Source organism: Symphalangus syndactylus, chromosome 22 (assembly GCF_028878055.3).
Source record: "Symphalangus syndactylus isolate Jambi chromosome 22, NHGRI_mSymSyn1-v2.1_pri, whole genome shotgun sequence".
Lineage (NCBI taxonomy): Eukaryota > Metazoa > Chordata > Mammalia > Primates > Hylobatidae > Symphalangus > Symphalangus syndactylus.
Genome location: NC_072444.2, coordinates 21,907,815 through 21,927,864, shown reverse-complemented (window position 1 = coordinate 21,927,864; position 20,050 = coordinate 21,907,815). Strand labels below are relative to the sequence as shown.

Below are 20,050 nucleotides of genomic sequence, written 5' to 3'. Positions count from 1 at the left end.
GGTGGCTCATGCCTGTAATCCCAGCACTTTGGGAGGCAGAGGCAGATGAACACGAGGTGAGGAGTTCGAGACCAGCCTGGCCAATATGGTGAAACCCCGTATCTACTAAAAATACAAAAATTAGTCGGGCGTGGTGGCCGGTGCCTGTAGTCCCAGCTACTCGGGAGGCTGAGGCAGAAGAATCGCTTGAACTTGGGAGGCAGAGGTTGCAGTGAGCCGAGATCGAGCCACTACACCACAGCCTGAGTGACAGAGCCAGACTCCATCTCAAAAAAAAAAAAAAAAAAAAAAAAAAACACTTAAACTCAAGTCTTAAGGAAGGGTCTTGAGTTGGTTTTTTTTGTTTGTTTGTTTTTGAGACAGAGTCTTGCTCTGTTGCCCAGACTAGAGTGCAGTAGTACAAGCTCAGCTCACTGCAACCTCCACCTCCAAGTTTTGAGAGATTCTCCTGCCTCAGCCTCCTGAGTAGCTGGGACTACATGCATGCAGCACCACACCCGACTAATTTTTGTATTTTTAGTAGAGACGGGGTTTCACCATGTTGGCCAGGCTGGTCTTGAACTCCTGGCTTCAGGTGGTCCACCCGCATCAGCCTCCCAAAGTTCTGGGATTATAGGAGTGAGCCACCGTGCCTGGCCACAAAGTGCATTTTCATCCACCAGATGAAGCCCTCCTCTGCCAGCGTTCTGCTTCCCCCCATCGTTAGAGCGGCCAGATCCTAATTGTGCATGTCGGCCTTGCCTTCTGCTACGTGCGCACCTTCCCCGCATTATACAAATCCTTACCACGATGTTGTGAAACATACTGGGCACAGGTTTCTCTCCCTGTTTCACAGATGGGTCTAGAGATTTACATGACTCAGCCAAAGTCACACTGCAACCCCTGGTATGGCCTAGAACAGGCTTTCTCAGCCTGAGCACCATTGACATTTGAGGCAGGGCAAGTCCTATTGCCCAGTGCATTGTCAGATGTTTAGCAGCATCTCTGCTCTCCGCCCAGTGGATGCCAGTATACATCAACCTCAGCCATGACAACCAAAAATGTCTCCAGATGTTGTCAAAGGTCTCCTGATGGGCTGAACCAGCCCCATTGAGAAATACTGCCTTAGAACGCTGTGTGTTCAGCATGCCACCTTAATCTTTTCGTTGAAAACACAACTCCTGTCGGGCGCGGTGGCTCAGCCTGTAATCCCAGCACTTTGGGAGGCTGAGGCCAGCAGATCACTTGAGATCAGGAGTTTGAGACCAGCCTGGCCAACATGATGAGACCCCCGTCTCTACTAAAAAATACAAAAATTAGCCAGCAATGGTGGCACATGCCTGTAATCCCAACTACTAGGGAGGCTGAGGCAGAGGAATTGCTTGAACCCAGGAGGCGGAGGTTACAGTGAGCTGAGATCACGCCACTTCACTCCAGCCTGGGTGACAGAGCAAGACTCCATCTCGGAAAGAAAAAAAGAAAGAAAGAAAACATAACTCCTCTCCTCAGTCTTACCCAGGGAGGAAAAAAAAAAGAAAGAAAACACAACTCCAAGGACCAACAATTAGTATTTTTCTTCCTTCTCTGACACAAAACATAATCTCTTCAAAACAGATGGAACCCATATTCCAATATCTACCCTTGGCATCTTTTTCAAAGTATTTCTAGGGTGACAGTTAGGAGGAAATGGGAAAAAAATATTTGGACACAAGCTCTTTTTTCCACTGGGCTTTGAGAAAATCCCCATCTTGCATGCTCCTAGCGTATCTCTCACTGATAAGTTCACTCATAAAACCAGGGCCTTATCCAGGGCCACGCTTACAGAACTCCCACGGACACACCATGATTAGGATCCTGCTGCTGTCCGCTTTGGTGGCTGGAGGTAAGCCCTGTCACCCAGAGCCACTGGTTTCCCATCCCCTGGTGGGGCTGGGAATGGGATCTTCCTGTCCTCCCCTCTCGCCCCCACCCAACCCCTACTGCATTCAGACCTATAATCATAAGAAAACCAAAATGGAGTTTCAAAGAATTGGAGCAAAGAGCAGGATTCTATGACCTCCTGGAACAAGGGTTTTCTATTTGGGGGTTCAGAATGCAGCATGTATAGTTTACATTGTGTGGGTCTCTGCTTCCTGCACTCATGACTCTCTCTTTCCACAGCCCTCAGTTGTGGGGACCCCACTTACCCGCCTTATGTGACTAGGGTGGTTGGAGGTGAAGAAGCGAGGCCCAACAGCTGGCCCTGGCAGGTGAGTCGACCACACTGTACTTCTCCCTGTCCCTGCCCCACTCCCTTTACAGCCCCCCTTTGCCCTTCCACCATGGGGTCTACTGTGCTGGATAAGTTAGGATTGATGGTATTCAGAGAGCAGCACAGGCAACTTCACCAATAAGATACATTTCCAGATGGGCGCAGTGGCTCATGCCTGTTATCCCAGCACTGTGGGAGGCCGTGGTGGGCAGATCACCTGAAGTCAGGAGTTTGAGACCAGCCTGGCCAACATGGTGAAACCCACCTCTACTAATAATACACAATTAGCCAGGTGTGGCGGCACACGCCTGTAATCCCAGCAACTCGGGAGGCTGAGGCAGGAGGATCGCTTGAACCCAGGAGGCAGAGGTTGCAGTGAGCTGAAATTGCACCACTGTACTGCAGGCTGGGCAATAAAGCAAGACTCTGTCTCAAAAAGAAAAAAAAAAAGATACATTTCTGTGGCCTTGGCCAACCTTGGGAGTGGAGGGAGAGGTGCCTCCTCCAGCTGCAGTAAGGAGCTGCCCCCTCCCCACTGCCCATAGGCAGCAAATATAGTATTACTCTATTAACCAATCAGAGGCTTGTTTACAAATGTACCATTAGTCTAGGAACCATTCAAGACTACCTATGCAAACATTCCTTGCTTTAATGAACCAATCAGTGCTATTTGTGCAGATTAATCTTTAACTACTGGCAAATCAATGTTACCAATGAAAAAAGCGTTTTCTTAAGTTGATAAAATCATAGTGGTATCAAGACTAAACTGCCAAGTGGGGCACAGGTGCAAATTACTCAGACGTGTTAATGGTGGGATTTTAAGATAAATGTATACAGTTTACATTGACGTAAACAAATATAGTAAAATCTCATTTATCTGATGTAATTGGGACTGAGTAATTGAAAAGTTGGTTATGAAGAAATTATTTTAAATCACACATATATGTTGTAAACATTTTATCTTAGACTATGTAAACAATTTCTTGAGTTCTTAACTGCCTTTTTCATATAAACCACACCCCATAATATCTCATCTACAAGTCCATTTCTTTAAGCAGAGCAGAAACTTTGAGACATTCACAAAGCAATCTGAGTTATGAGCCCATCCCGACTTTTACGACTTTTCCCCCAATCTTTCCATTTTCTCACAGACACTAATTCAAGAGCAATTTTTTAAGAGTCACAGTAATCCAGTCTCTTCCAAGCATTTAACTTTGTTTCCATGTAAATAACGACTCTTTCTGAACTCATATTTCATTGGTTACATGTTTAATCAAATTTCATTATTGCAAGCATAATTGATATAAACTGCTTTGGGAGCAAACCCAGCTGAATCAGGATGAGTTTCTAACTTAAGTAGGAGGAGCAACTAGCAGCCCACTAGCCTTGAGCATTCAGAGTGACCCATGCAGCAGTCACTGTGTTTAGAGAGGCTAGTATTCATTCATCTGCTCCTTGATTAAGAGACTGTCAATGATAGGCCAGGCATGGTGGCTCATTCCTATAATCCCAGCACTTTGGCAGGCTAAGGCAGGTGGATCATCTGAGGTCAGGAGTTTGAGACCAGCCTGGCCAACATGGCGAAACTCTTCCTCTACTAAAAATTCAAAAATTAGCCAGGCATGGTGGTGGGCACCTGTAGTCCTAGCTACTTGGGAGGCTGAGGCACAAGAATCCCTTGAACTCTGGAGGCAGAGGTTGTGGTGAGCCAAGATCGCACCTCTGCACTCCAGTCTGGGTGATAGAGTGAGACTCTGTCAAAAAAACAAAACAAAACAAAAAACTGTGAATGATAGAATGATGGCAGATATTTCACATTTTTTTCTTTTTTTTGAGACAGAGTCTTGCTCTGTCACCCAGGCTGGAGTGCAGTGGCACAATCATAGCTCACTGCAGCCTCCACCTCCTGGGCTCCAGCTATCCACCTGCCTCAGCCTCCCAAAGTGCTGGGATTACAGGCACCCACCACAGTGCTCAGCTATAGTAATTTTTTTTTTTGAGACAATGTCACATTCTGTCACCCAGGCTGGAGTACAGTGGCTGGTGAAACATGGCTCACTGCGGCCTCGAACTCCTAGGCTCAAGCGATCCCCCCACCTCAGCCTCCCTACCAGCTGAGACCACAGGTGCATTCCACCACACCCGGTTACTTTTTTTTTTTTTTTAGAGATGGGGTCTCACTATGTTGTCCAGGCTGGTCTTGAACTCCTGGGCTCAAGTGGTCCTCCTGCCTCAGCCTCCCAAAGTGCTGGGATTACAGGCATGAGCCTCTCAACCCAGCCTCACAATTTATATACTTGGCTTTGTGTGCTTTTGCCAGTTCTGCTTTTCTCACAGTCTCACAGTATTTTTTCCCTGAGAATTTGGAAGAAGGGCCACAGTCCCTCCGCTACAGGGCCCCATAGCACCGGGTGCATTTGTGCTGAGAACTAACCATTGCTGCCTACAAAAATACTTCCTCACCCTGTTGCACAAAGGTATTCTTGCCTTGAGAACCAGTGAATGTTAGTCTGTGAAGAGTCCCAGAGTCCCTATGCTTTGTGCTTCTGTTTCCCTGGGGAAATGTTTTTACTGAGGTAACAGGCACATCTAGCTGGGTGGGAACTCAGATGAGACAAGTAAGACATTCACTCTGGAGGCAAAATGTAAGGGGGTAGCACAAAACTCAGCAACCAGCCAGGCGCAGTGGCACACACCTTTAATCCCAGCTATTCAAGAGGCTGAGGCAGGAGGACCACTTGAGCCCAAGAATTTGAGACCAGCATGGGCAACATAGCTAGCCATCACACACACACACACACACACACACACACACACACCTCGCTAACCAAAACGAACAATATTTTAATGCAATTTTGTTTTTTCTCCTGGAAACAGAGTCTCATTCTGTGGCACAATCTTGGCTAACTGCAACCTCCACTTCCTGGGTTCAAGCAATTAATTCTCCTGCCTCAGCCTCCTGCATACCTAAGATTATAGGTGCACACCACCACGCCCGGCTAATTTTTTGTATTTTTAGTAGAGACAGGGTTTCATCATGTTGGCCAGGCTGGTCTCAAACTCCTGATCCACCTGCCTCAGCCTCCCAAAGTACTGGGATTACAGGCGTGAGCCATCCCGCCCAGCCAGCTATTGTAATTACAGTATTAATTAATCTGAGAGCCCTGCATAGTGGCTTATGTTCCCCATTTCCAGAGAAGGCAACTGGGATTCGAAAAGGTTACAGAATTGCCCAAAGGCACTGAGTTAGCCTAGGGGGAATGAGGATTCAAATTTGGTTCAGTGTTACCTCTTTAGCTACACTTTGCTGGCCACAAATAATACGTATTACGTGGACTAAATTTCACATCTGTAGGATGGTTTCAGCACATTTTTAAATTGGGGGGCACATCCTTTTAAGTATCTTTTTTCACTTTTTCTAATTTTAAACGTCTTTTTTAAAGCCAGTTCATCTAAGACCTCTTAATGTCACACAAACAAGAAATGCCGAATGGCTAATTAAAAACAAGAACGTTCAGAGAAAAGCAGGCATCTGCCAACAAACAGATCATCGTTCCCCACAGTTATAGGAAGCCCAATCAGAGCAGTCCATACCCTACTGTCACCTCCCTCCCCTCTGCTTGGCCATGGCAGGGAATTGAAAGGAGAGGAGGAATGAAGGAACGGGAAGGGCATGGAACAGCTTCATTAGAGACTAAAACAGTGTCAAATGTCACCACCTTTAATTTTTTTTTTTTTTTTTATTTGAGACAGAGTCTCACTCTGTCACCCAGGCTGGAGTGCAGTGGCGCGATCTCGGCTCACTGCAAGCTCCGCCTCCCGGGTTCATGCCATTCTCCTGCCTCAGCCTCCCGAGTAGCTGGGACTACAGGCGCCCGCCACCACGCCTGGCTAACTTTTTGTATTTTTAATAGAGACGGGGTTTCACCGTGTTAGCCAGTATGGTCTCGACCTCCTGACCTCGTGATCCGCCCTCCTGAGCCTCACAAAGTGCTGGGATTACAGGCGTGAGCCACTGTGCCTGGCCCCCACCACCTTAAAGTTCTACCCCACACCTGTTAAACTGTCAACCTAAACAGAAACCTTTTTTTTTTTTTTTTTTTTGACACAGTCTCACTCTGTCACCCAGGCTGGAGTGCGGTGGCCCCATCTCAGCTCACTGCAACCTCTGCCTCCTGGGTTCAAGTGATTCTCCTGCCTCAGCCCCCTGAGTAGCTGGGATTATAGGCGTGAGCCACTGTGCCCTGCCTAGAAACCATTTTTTCTCCTGGAAAAAAAAAAAAAGTGAGGAGCCAGGGGGCAGGGGAGCAAGGTCCGCTTATGCAGTCTCATGGTCCTGTGAGTGGATTTGGTCTTCAGGGAGAAACTAGACCAGCAGGAGACAAGATTACCCGCCCCTAGTGATCTCTTTCATTCTACTCATTTGCTTATTCACTCACTTGTTCAATCAGTAAGCATTTGTTAAAGACCCAGTACGTACCAGGCACTGTTCTAGGCACCTGGCACATAGCAGCGGGGGAAAAAAATTCATGAAGGCTTTATTAAAGTGGAGGAGTGGCCAGGCACGGTGGCTCACACCTGTAATCCCAGTACTTTCGGAGGCCATGCTGGGAGGATCACCTGAGGTTAGGAATTGGAGATCAGCCTAGCTAACATGGCAAAACCCCATCTCTACTAAAAATACAAGTAAATTAGCCAGGTGTGGTGGCAAGCACTTGTAATCCCAGCTACTCTGGTGGCTTAGGCAGGAGAATCGCTTGAACCCAGGAGACAGAGGTTGCAGTGAGCCGAGATGGTGCCACTGCACTCCAACCTGAGTGACAAAGCCAGACTCCATCTCAAAAAATAAAAATAAAATAAAGTAGAGGAGTGAGACAATAAACAACTGAATGGGTAAACTCATAACATGCCAGGAAATGCAAGATACTATGATGAAGAGTAAGGCAGAGCAAGAGGAAGGAGACGAGTGTGTGTGTGTGTGCATATGTACATGAGCGTGCATGTATGTGTGTGTGCACACTGTTTGGGATAGCGTGGTCATAGAAGGCCTCATGGAGAAGGTAACCTTGAGCAGAGACCGACAGGAAGTGAAGGAAAGAGCTACACTGATATTTGCAAGAATATTCCAGGGAGGAGGAAGAGCCAGTGCAAAGGCCCTGAGGCAGAAGTGGGTTTGGTGTATTTGCGGAACTGCATGGAAGTCAGTGTGGCTGGAGGAGAGGAGAGTGGGAGCCTATGGGGTCAGAGAGGCCACAGAGGGCCTAGTAGGTCATCAGACAGTTTTAGGTTTTATAAACTGTAAAGGGGGAGCCACTGGAGAGTCTGAGCAGAGAAGAGAAGTCATCTGACTTCCATTCAAAAAGGATCATTCTGGCTGCTGTGTTGAGAAAATGTGGGTGGGAATGGGGAGAAGAGATGGGAGACTAGAGTGATCATCGAGAAGAGAGGATGATTGGGACACGCAGCTGAGGTAGTGACCAAGGGGTAGCAACCACTCCACAAATTCCCGAGCTAGAGCTGATGGGATTGATGGGATTTGCTGATGGACTTGAATGAGGGATCAGAGGGAAAGAGAGGAGCCAAGGATGACAACAAGGTTTGCGGCCCGAGCAGCAGCGGAGTTGCCATTGACTGTGACAGAGGACCCTGGGGAAAGACCACGTTTGGGATAATTCAGGAGTTTTGTTTTGGACATACTAAAATGGAGGGAGCTAAGGAAAGAGCTCCCAAGGAGGGGAAGATCCCAACCAATCCAGTTGCAGAAAGACGTTCAGAACAAGGTTTTCTGGGGGTTTTTTGTTTTTGATTTTGTGTCGGAGTCTCACTCTCGTCACCCAGGCTGGAGTGCAATAGCACGATCTCGGCTCACTGCAACATCTGCCTCCCAGGTTCAAGTGATTCTCCTGCCTCAGCCTCCTGAGTAGCTGGGATTACAGACACCTGCCATCACACCCGGCTAATTTTTGTATTTTTAGTAGAGACGGGATTTCACCATGTTGGCCAGGCTGGCCTCAAATTCCTGACCTCAGGTGGATTCACCTGCCTTGGCCTCGCAAAGTGCTAGAATTACAGGCATGAGGAACCACACCTGGCAGAACAGTTATTTTTTAATAGTCTACCTGTTTTTTATTTTTTATCACAGATTTTTTGCGTTGATTTTGTTGTTGCTTTTTGATGGGGGGAAGGGGGGCAGAGCGGAGACAGGCCCTTGCTGTGTCACCTAGGCTGAGCACAGTGCAATCACAGCTCACTGCAAACTAGACTTTCTGAGATCAAGCAATCCTCCCACCTCAGCCTCCTGAGTAGCTGAGACTACAGGTATGCACCACCACTCCCAGTTAATTTTATTTTAAAAATTTTTTGGTAGGGTCAAGTTCTCGCTATGGTGCCCAGGCTGGTTCACAAACTCCTGGGTTCAAGCAATACTCCAACCTCAGTCTTCTGAGTAGCTGGGACTATAGGCATGCACCGCCACACCCAGCAGCTAATTTTGGGCTATTTTTGTTGTAGAAACAATGTATTAGTCCTGCCTCGCACTGCTAATAAAGACATACCTGAGACTGGGTAATTTATAAAGGAAAGAGGTTTAAATGACTCACAGCTCAGCGTGGCTGGGGAGGCCTCAGGAAACTTACAATCATGGCAGAAGGGGAAGGAAACACATCCTTGTTCACACAGCGGTAGCAGCAGGAAGTGCTGAGCAAAAGGGGGAAAGGCCCATTATAAAACCATCAGATCTCGTGAGAACTCACTCACTATCGTGAAAACAGCATGGAGGTAACCACCCTCATGATTCAATTACCTCCCACCAGGTCCCTCCCACCACACGTGGGGATTATGGGAACTACAATTCAAGATGAGATTTGGGTGAGGACACAGCCAAACCTTATCACATGAGGTTTCACCATGTTGCCCAGGCTGGTCTCAAACTCCTGGGCTCAAGTGATCCTCCTTCCTTGGCCTCCCAAAGTGTTGTGATTACAAGCATGAGCCACCATGCCTGGCCTGATTGTTTTTAATGTAGATTGCATTAAAATGTATTTTATCTTGATGGCTGAGGTTTTGGGTGCTCCCTTAAGTTGTGCACCTGAGGCGAGTGCCTCATTCCCCCTTACCCTTGTCCCAGCCCCGTTCTTGGGAAACTGGAGTGCAGGGAGGCCCTGCTTTTTCAGCCACAGTCACAGAGCTCCTGTGTTTCTCCCCAGGTCTCCCTGCAATACAGCTCCAATGGCAAGTGGTACCACACCTGCGGAGGGTCCCTAATAGCCAACAACTGGGTCCTGACGGCTGCCCACTGCATCAGGTAGTTACCTGGGTGCTTGGCCTGCTCACCAGCCGGTGCTCATTTCTGAGCTGCGGGCTCAAATGGCCTGAACCACGCTATATAAAGCAGCCTTGCAAATAACCACTAGCCTGGCTGAGACACAAGCTGCAGTCAATCAATGGTTCAGTGTGTTAGCCCATCAATGTCAGAACATGGCATGGATGGAGTGTCCTGTGCAAGGTACTGAGGGAGGATGAGGAGAAGGGGAAGGCCTAATCTCTGCCCTCTTTGGGAAACTACATGTGGCCTCTGGATCTGGAAGTGGGTTCCCTTGCACAACTTCATTGACTTCTCAAAGCTTCAATACCATCACCTGCAGAAAAACGCAATAACAGAAGTTAGTGTGAATTCAGTGAGTTGATTTACCAAAGTGCCTGGCACTTAGTAAGTGCTCAGTGAAAGCTAATTCTGAATTATAGACGAATTATAAAGAACCCACAAGGTTCTGCAACGTTATTCACTTATCCTCTTCATTGTCCGTGACCTCTGCTCATCACAGCTGGAACTCACCGGAGTTTCTGCTGGGTCGGTGTGACTCCCTACCGGGAGTGATCCCTTCTCCCATCCAATTTATAATAAGCTCTAGGAGGTATTGGGGAAAATAATAGAGGCCTACGGTCAGGAGTCCTGGCTTCTAGTTCTGGTTTCTCACTAACAGTGGGAATCTTCAGTTACTCCTCTCTAGGCCTCAGTTTCCCCATCTGAAAATGAAAGGTGGGAAAAATTTCCTTGAGAGCAAATGACTCCTGTTTTCTCTGTGTTCATCTCATTCCTCCATAATACTATAGAGTTTGTGTTATTATAACTTTTATTTTATATTGCAGTTTATAGTTAGTATAGTAACAATTATTATATGATCATAGTTCTTACGTTATATACTTTAGGCTCTATTATAAGTAACTGACTGTCCCAGGGGAGGAAAGATCCCCAAGTCCCAACTAGTGGCTCACGCAGCAGCCAGTTACTTGGGTCTATCCCCAGCATTATCCAAAGCCAGGCCTCTGGAGGTGACCCTCTCCCTGGGCCCCCTTTCTCCCAGCTCCTCCAGGACCTACCGCGTGGGGCTGGGCAAGCACAACCTCTACACTGCGGAGTCCGGCTCGCTGACCGTCAGTGTCTCTAAGACTGTGGTGCACAAGGACTGGAACTCCAACCAAGTCTCCAAAGGGTTCGTTTCTGTCTGGGTTCACTTGGGGGTGAGGTTGTCAGGGAACAGATGGGGGTCTCACAGAGACAAGGGTCTCAACTGCACCACACGCCCTCTGCTTCCTCTATAGGGAGGGGGAAGGAGCTCTGGCCTCTTAGATGTGGAACCAGCTCCAAAGATGTCTGGGGTGGGGATGTGGCCTGGGGAGGGAGAAGCAAAGACTGCCAGAGTGACCTGGGTTTGCTGCCAGTTAAGCCTGCAGGGCCCCTGTCTGCTGAGCGTGTATCACTTCATGCCAAGTCCTGGGGACACAGTGACAGTGCTGTCAACCCCGTGACTGTCCCTGGAGTAGGACACAATCTCTCCTGCCTTCCCCCTTTCAACAAGGCCCTCTGCATTTTCAAACATGCCCTGGGGCCCTGCCAGTCAGAGCAACCTGGGGTAACATACAGGGAATGATGACAAGGTCTCCGAGCCCTCCAAAGCCCCACAGGGCAAAAAAAGTCAACCCTGTCCTCATGCTCTGCCTCCACACTCACCCAGGAACGACATTGCCCTGCTCCAACTGGCTAACCCCGTCTCCCTCACCGACAAGATCCAGCTGGCCTGCCTCCCTCCTGCCGGCACCATTCTACCCAACAACTACCCCTGCTACGTCACGGGCTGGGGAAGGCTGCAGAGTAAGTGGGAGCCAGGAGCCCCCAGGCCTGGGAGGGAAGGGAGGTGATTGATGTCACCCCTGTCTGGCCAGGGCCTCTCACCTGTCATCCCAGGGTGTGTGGCCTCCTCAGAGAGACAGGATGGCATAGGCTGATGTCTGCCTGGGTTCAAATGTCAGCTCTCCCACTTAATGACTGTGACACCTTGGGCACATTACTAGGTCTTTCCATGCAGCGCTTTTTTCATCTGTAAAATGCAAATAATTGGCTAGGCGCGGTGGCTCATACCTGTAATCCCAGCACTTTGGGAGGCCTGGCGGGCGGATCACTTGACGTCAGGAGACCAGCGTGACCAACATGGAGAAACCCCGTCTCTACTAAAAATATAAGAAAAAAACAATAGCAAGAGGTGGTGGTGTGTGCCTGTAGTCCCAGCTCCTGAGGAGGCACGAGAATCGCTTGAACCCGGGAGATGGAGGTTGCAGTGAACCAAGATTTCGCTACTGCACTCCAGCCTGGGGGACAGAGCGAGACTCCATCTCAAAAAAATAAAAAAGGCATAATAATAGCACCTACATCACAGAGTTGTCAAGAGAATTAAAGGAGATAATCCATAGGAAGCCTGGTAGGTGCTGTGTGTTAGTTGTTGTCACCGTCCCTATGATGGAAAGAAGGTTACAGAGACCATGTGACATCTTCTGTGTGGCCCAAGGCTAGAGTTCAGAACAGCATTTTCCTCTGTGTCCTGAGGCCCCTGGAGCCCTCATCAGACCCTCCGTGCCCCATAGCAAAAGCTGTCCCCTGTGCCATTTGGTCTTGCTACTGAGAACCTGGCTGAGGGTGGGTCTCCTTTGACATAGACTCCAAGGGTCAGAGATCCAATGACAGTAGCCACCAAGAGGAACAGAGTTCCCACCCTTCCCTTGTGAAATCACCAGAGGTTTGGAAGATTCTAGGAAGGGATGAGTGATAATGACCTTATGTCCATAATGACATTATGAGTGATAATGATATTATGACTTTTTTTTCCTAATGACATAAACCCATAAGTATAATGACACATTTTTCCGGGGGTACATCCACATACCTACCCTCAAAAAATTCCCATTGCCCTCTTGACTGGCTTATCTGTAAACACAAGGACACATCAAATCCTGCGGTGAGCGGTGGTGGAAGAGGCATTTCATGCTTATTAAGATACAAGCACAACCACCTGTTTGTTTCCCCAGCCAACCCTGGGGCAGGTGCATTTCATCTGAGACAGTGAGAGCAGGGAGGCATCCAAATGCTTGGGTTTTAGGCCCAGCTCTGTCAGTCACGGTGAAACCTTGGGCAAGCCACTTCCAAACCTCCGTCTCCTCATCTGTACAATGGAAACGCTGTCGGTGAAGACTATAAGGAGGTGAAAGGTGGAAATGCATCACACGTTGCAAAATGTTATACAAGTGTTAATTACTTATTCGTGGTCTTAAGCCAGATGCTTAACTTCCTTTTTTTCTTTTTTTTTTTTTTGAGACAGAGTCTTGCTCTGTTGCCCTGGCTGGAGTGCAGTGGTGCAATCTCTGCTCACTGCAACCTCTGCCTCCCGAGCTCAAGCGATTCTCCTGCCTCAGCCTCCCAAGTAGCTGGGATCATAGGCGAGTGCCACCACGCCGGGCTAATTTTTGTATTTTTAGTAGAGAGAGGGTTTCACCATGTTGGCCAGGCTGGTCTCGAACTCCTGACCTCAAGTGATCTGCCCACCTTGGCCTCCCTAAGTGCTGGGATTAGAGGGTGAGCCACTGCACCTGGCCGACGCTTAACTTCCCTAGGCTTCAATCAGAAGTGAAGAATTATGTTATTCTCATCCTTGCCACTCATAGCTGTGGTAACAGTAATGGAGGTGATGGTGGCTGTGTCACTGGGGGCATTGTGAAAGCCCTCCCTTCACCACACCAGCATATTTTTCTCAAGGAGGGGGCTCTAACTGCCAGGAGGCTCACTTTCTTATTTCAGATAAGTGACAGAAAGCCATGGAGCTAGCTCAGCAAAAAAAGGGAAATTGTTATAAGGATTTAAAAGTTTCAACCCAAGGGCAGAGATATAGCCAGGCATCAGGAACAGGCTAGAATCAGGGGCAGGAAACCTGTAAGAAACACAGGAAAAAGTCCCTTAGAATTTCTTTTCTTTGTGAGTCTACTTCATTCTCCACATAAAACAAAATGTCAGTCATTGCCAACAGCTTCCCAGATTTATGTCCTCTGAAACTGGAATCTCTCAGATCCCATCTCAGAATCCCAGGGGAGGGAGCTCATTGGCTTAGCTCGAGTCAGGTGTGGACCAATCAACCGTGAGTACACAGTATAGACAAACGTGGCTGTTCGCGTGTTGCAATGGATGGAAGACAGTAACAGGGGAAACCTAAAAGGTGTCTACCACTTCCTTTTTCTCAAGAGTCCCTGCATCCCTAATGGCTTCTCTCTGATCTCATTCAGCCAACGGGGCTCTTCCTGATGTCCTGCAGCAGGGCCGGTTGCTGGTTGTGGACTATGCCACCTGCTCCAGCTCTGGCTGGTGGGGCAGCACCGTGAAAACCAGTATGATCTGTGCTGGGGGTGATGGCGTGATCTCCAGCTGCAACGTGAGTACCAAAATCAGGGGCCCCGCTCCATGACAAAATGTGGCTGGGGATAAGGTTATAGAGGTCCATCCCTCCATAGGTACATCCTCCCACTTCCTGGCAGAAGCTCCCAAAAATATGTTCCAGATATACCTTGGCCAGGCGCGGTGGCTCACGCCTGTAATCCCAGCACTTTGAGAGGCCAAGGCGGGAGGCCACTTGAGGTCAGCAGTTCGAGACCAGCCTGGCCAACATGGTGAAACCTTGTCTGTACTAAAAATACAAAAATTAGCCGGGCATGGTGGAGGGTGCCTGTACTCACAGCTACTCGGGAGGCTGAGGCAGGAGAATCACTTGAAGCCATGAGGCGGAGGTTGCAGTGAGCTGAGATCACACCACTGCAATCCAGCCTGGGTGACAGAGCAAAACTCAAAAAAAAAAAAAACTTGATCTTCATTCTTTTTTGTTCTTGTTTTGAGATGTTTTGAGATTCTCCTTGTAGTGTCCACCCATCTCACTGCTGGGAAGTCCTTCCCTGGGTCTCATCAAGGTCTCTTGTGACTCATTCCGTATCCTTTCCTCATGCTGGAAGGGAACCAAAGGAAAGTATTCCCTGGCTTAAGGCCTTTCTAAGATGACTTCTGGTTTTTCTGTTGAATTACTCTCATCAGCGACGCAGTGTGTCCCCTCCAGGTAGCTGCCACGGAAACCTTCCTGGAGACAGTGTCTTAACCACCAGGAATTGCTCTGTGTTGGACTTGGCAGTGAAGTGGGGATGGAGTAGGAAGGAGATCCACATGCCCTTCAGATCACACTGTGCCCTACACACTCTGCCCACATAGACCACCCCACCCGCGGGAAGACAGATCCAGTGGGGAAGAGCCTGGCAGCTGAAGTCTGGCATGTGGCCTCAGCTCCTTTACAAACTGCCTGTGCAACCTTGGGCAAGTCCCAACCTCTCAACACTCCAGTTTCTCCTCTGCAGTGGCCTGGGGAATACTACGAATATTTACCTCATAGGATTTTGTGAGGATTAATGAGATGCGGCATAGAACATGCTTAGCTCAGCTCTGGCCACACAGGAAGAATAAGTGTTGGCTCTTGTTGGAATTATGGTACCACCTTGAGCTATGACCACAAGGGCCAGCTTCAGAGGACAGTGACCTGCAGCAGAACAATAGAAATGCATTGAGAACAATGGTTCCAATGGGCAGCCCCTTCCTCTCCCTTTACCTCCCTGTAACTCTGGCCTTCCTCAGGGAGACTCCGGCGGGCCGCTGAACTGCCAGGCATCTGACGGCCGGTGGGAGGTGCATGGCATCGTCAGCTTCGGGTCTAGCCTCGGCTGCAACTACTACCACAAGCCCTCCGTCTTCACACGGGTCTCCAACTACAACGACTGGATCAATTCGGTAAGAACCGGACCAGCCCTGAGCCCCAGGGCACTGCCCTGCTCACCCGGCCTCAGGAGTGCCATGCCCACCTGGCAACTGAGAACCCCCTCCTTCCTCTTGAGAGCTAGATGGGAACCCCGTGGAGGAGGCTGCAGACCTGGGCAACTGCTGAGCCCCCCATGGATCCCCAAAATTTCTGTGTGGGTAAAGCTGAGTGAAAAGGAACATAGAGGCTGGCCTTGTCCAAAGAGGTTGGAAACTCCTCAGGCATATGAAGAGTGAGTTACGCTGGGCGCGGTGGCTCATGCCTGTAATCCCAGCATTTTGGGAGGCTGAGGCGGGCAGATCACGAGGTCAGAAGTTCAAAACCAGCCTGACCAACATGGCAAAACCCCATCTCTACTAAAAAATAATCCAAAAAAATTAGCCAGATGTGGTAGCGCACTCCTGTAATCCCAGCTACTCAGGAGGCTGAGGCAGGAGACTCCCTTGAACCGGGGAGATGGAGGTTGCAGTGAGCCGAGATTGCACCACTGCACTCCAGCCTCAACAAGAAGAGTGAAACTCCATCTAAAAAAAAAAAAAAAAAAAAGAGTGAGTTCCATAGACATGGTGATTTTATTTTTGTTTATCTGTGTGTAGGCCCAGACTCCACCATCCAGTGCTATAAACAGGTATATTTATCTGCAAAGCCCAAAACCTGATATCCCCATAGCATTAGTTATTGGAAATTAGTCCCCCTCAGGGGTCCTCCAGCTATTCTGTAAGGTGACAAACCATCCCGGTTTGCCCAGGACTGAGAGGTTTTCCAGGATGCGGGACTTCCTGTTTTACACTGGGACCATCCCAGGAAAATAAAGCTAAGTTGGTCTCCCTGTCTTGTAAAAGTAAACTCAGAGAGGTGTCTCTTTTCAGCTTCCACAATAACTCAATTTGTTTTTAACAATGAACACACATTTGTTTATAACAATGAGCATTAAAATTATTTATTAAAAATAATAGGCCAGGTGCCATGGCTCATGCCTGTAATCGCAGCACTTTGGGAGGCCAAGGAGGGAGGATTTCTTGAGCCCAGGAGTTCAAGACCAGCCTGGGCAAGATAGCAAGACTCTGTCTTTACAAAAAAAAAAAATTTTAATTACTCAGACATGGTGGTACATGCCTGTAGTCTCAGCTACTTGGGAGGCTTGGGTGGAAGGATCACTTGGGCCCAGGAGGCCAACGCTACAGTGAGCCAAAGTTGCACCAATGCACTTAAGCCTGGGCGACATAGCAAGACCCTGTCTCCAAAAATAATAATAGTAATAACTGGCATTAATATTAAGGAGCAGCCATGGATACATGCAGCAGTAGGTGAAAGCAGCCAGAACAGGAAACCCCGTCACAAGAAAGAGATGCCTGGTGGCTCACGCCTGTAATTCCAGCACTTTGGGAGATCAAGATGGGCAGATCACCAGAGGTCAGGGGTTCGAGAACAGCCTGGTGAACATGGGGAAACCCCGTCTCTACTAAAAATACAAAAATAAGCTGGGTGTGGTGATACATGCTTGTAATCCCAGCTACTCAGGAGGCTGAGGCAGGGGAATCACTTGAACCTGTGAGGTGGAGGTTGCAGTAACCCAAGTTCACGCCACTGCACTCCAGCGTGGGCAACAGAGTGAGACACCATTTCAAAAAGAAAAAAAACCACACACACACAAAAAGGAAAGGGGTGCCCGGGAGAGGTTAGAGGAGCCACCATGTCTGGTACTGGATGCTGGGAGGGAAGAGTCGGACACTCTATGCCAATGAGGGACCACCTCAGTTTGCTCTTCTGTAAAATGGGACTTGAACTAGACCAGGACTCCTCCACATTTTTAGGCACTAGAGCAAGAGGGAGTTATGGTATTTGTGGCAGAGCCCCCAAAGAAGGGGAAAACTGGCATCTGACTTCACTAAGTTTAATTTGCAGAGAAGTGTTAAATTGAACTAAACTGACACTTATAAAACCAAATATGAAGCTGCAGCCATGAGCACGTGATCACAGGAAAACTAAACTGTCAAAATAAGCAGGTGGCTGCTTCCAAGTGTTCCCACTGATTCTTGCCAGCTCCTTGTTCATTTGTCTGTCCGCTGGCATCCTTTTGCCAACAAGTGGTCACAGGCAGAAATTCCAAAAACGTTTGTTGGAGAAAAATGGAAAATCAAAAAGACAGTAGCCATTAATCATTAATTGGTGCTTTTTTATATCTAAATTGGGAAAAACCCATCTGAGTCCACCTTTGGAGGTGCCACGCACGTCAGAGGAGCCTGGCCTGAGACTGACCGGACAAAAGGCTGCTTAGGGGCCTTTTCCAGCCAAATCCTAAGACTGTTTTCCAGCCCCAGCTGCTGTGGGAGTCACCGTGCAGCTGGTCCTGGCAGCACCCTGGGGACCTGAAACAGGGGCAGGGGCAATTGTCCCTATCTGTTGTCCCAGCGTCAGCTGTTCCCAGCCACAGATACAAGCACAACAGAACAGGCCACATCCCAAAGCATGGCCAGATGGCAGTAGGGATCCACAGGGCAGCACGCCTCGCGAGGCAGCTGGGCAAAGGCCCTGTGTTCATGGAAGAGCAGTCGGGACAGGCACAGATGCCCGGTAACGGGTTTCAGAAGGGGGAGAGCCAAGCAACCAGCTTTCCTTGGGTGGGGGCTGCCCCTGGCAGCAGTGGAGGGGCTAGTGAAACCTTGCAGTGGCCCCAACCCAAGGACACACTGTGTGCAGCCTGGAGTCATGTACCACTAGAGCCCTGGGGGTGACAAGCCAAGGTCAGGAAGTACAAGCAAAAGAGCAGAGAAGAAGAGGAGACCAGTGGCCCGGGGCATTCACCCTTTCAACAAATGTCCACTGAATGACAGTCACACGTGAACCTTCAGCAATCCTTAGCTTTTATTCTTTTTCCAGAAGGTAATACATACTCTTTGTAAAAATATTAAAAGAATATAAGAGTATCAGGTAAAAAAGTAGAAGTCCCCCCTCATTTTACATCTCTAATTCCACTCTCCAGAGGTAATCATTGTTTTTGTTTTTGTTTTTTGAAACAGCGTCTCGCTCTGTCACCAGGCTGAAGTGCAGTGGCTTGATCTTGGCTCACTGCAATCTCCGCCTCCCGGGTTCAAGCGATTCTTCTGCCTCAGCCTCCTGAGTAGCTGGGATTACAGGCACACACCACCACGCCCAACTAATTTTTGTATTTTTAGTAGAGATGGGGTTTCACCATGTTGGCCAGGCTGGTCTCGAACTCCTGACCTCAGGTGATCTGCCCGCCTTGGCCTCCAAAATTGCTGGGATTACAGGCATGAGCCACTGTGCCTGGCCAAGTTGTCATTGTTAACAGCTTGGTGTGTGGTCTCAACTTTATGTGCATATATAGCTATATATTTACATAGATAGACACTATCTTCTAAGCAAAAACTAGGACCTGAGTCTTCATGCTGTTCTGCAGCTGTTTTTCACTTAACACCTTATCACATTTTACATGTTAGTACATACATGTCATTCTTTTGAACAGCTAAATAGTATTCCATGGTTTGAGTGTAATGAATGAAGCTTTCGTGTTTCCTATTTTTCACTCTTACTTACACTGTGCAATGAACATCCTTGGACATAATTCTTGCACACTGGTCTGAGTGTTTGTGCTGTAGCAGCTGGATCTCCTGCCGTTTACAGCACTGGATCATGAAGTTGGCATATCAAAATGTTTAACAGGCTGGGCATGGTGGCTCATGCCTGTAATCTGAGCACTTTGGGAAGCTGAGGCGAGTAGATCACTTGAGGTCAGCAGTTTGAGACCAGCCTGGCCAACATGGTGAAACCTCATCGCTACTAAAAATGCAAAAAATTAGTAAACTGTAAAATGGGACTTGAACTAGACCAGGACTCCTCCACATTTTTAGGCACTAGAGCAAGAGGGAGTTATGGTATTTGTGGCAGCACCCATGGTGGTGCATGACTATAATCTCAGCTACCAGGGAGGCTGATGCACGAGGATCACTTGAACCTGCGTGGTGGAGGTTGCAGTGAGCCCAGATTGCCCTACTGCATTCCAGCCTGGACAACAGAGTAAGACTGTCTCAAAAAAAAAAAAAAAAAAAACGTTTAACAGACACTGATCAACAGCCTCTGGAAACAGTTATAGCCCCAACTACAGTGCATAACTGCCTTGCAAACAGCAGTTTTGATTTGAGAAACAAATGAAATCTAAAAATATGCCATCCACACATTTGGAATATAATTTTTAGGGGTTAAAAGGCCCCCTACCCTGAAGCCCACACAGGACTCCTGGCTAAGACCCCCTTTACACGAAGACCCTAACAGGTCAATGAAAAGCTTGATCACATCTTTTTTTCCGAAACGTCATCAGAACTCCTCAGGCAGGAGCTACTGTAGTGTGGGCTGCCTGTAACTCACATGAGTAGCTTAGCCCAGGACAGAGACAGGAAACTGCCATGCACAGCTCTGCAGTTAGGTGAACTTGACGATTTTCTTGTGTGTCCTGCAGGTGATTGCAAATAACTAACCAAAAGAAGTCCCCAGGACTGTTTCAGACTTGGAAATGTCACAGAAGGAAAATAATATAATAAAGTGACAACTATGCAAATCACATCTTGATGAGAGATTTATTAGCAATCCATCCTAACATCCAGGGCTGTGGGCACAGTGGCACAACCCTGTT

General features: G+C 48.3%; 1 protein-coding gene across 1 annotated transcript; it reads left to right on the top strand.

Moving 5' to 3' along the window:
• The first annotated feature begins 1,161 nt into the window (after positions 1 to 1,161).
• Positions 1,162 to 20,050, top strand: CELA2A (chymotrypsin like elastase 2A). Its single transcript, XM_055262210.2, has 8 exons — positions 1,162 to 1,861; positions 2,140 to 2,228; positions 9,436 to 9,533; positions 10,594 to 10,722; positions 11,245 to 11,381; positions 13,835 to 13,980; positions 15,219 to 15,371; positions 19,877 to 20,050. Exons 1-8 carry the CDS (start codon positions 1,666 to 1,668, stop codon positions 19,892 to 19,894), a joined length of 966 nt encoding a protein of 321 aa, XP_055118185.1. The 5' UTR covers positions 1,162 to 1,665; the 3' UTR covers positions 19,895 to 20,050.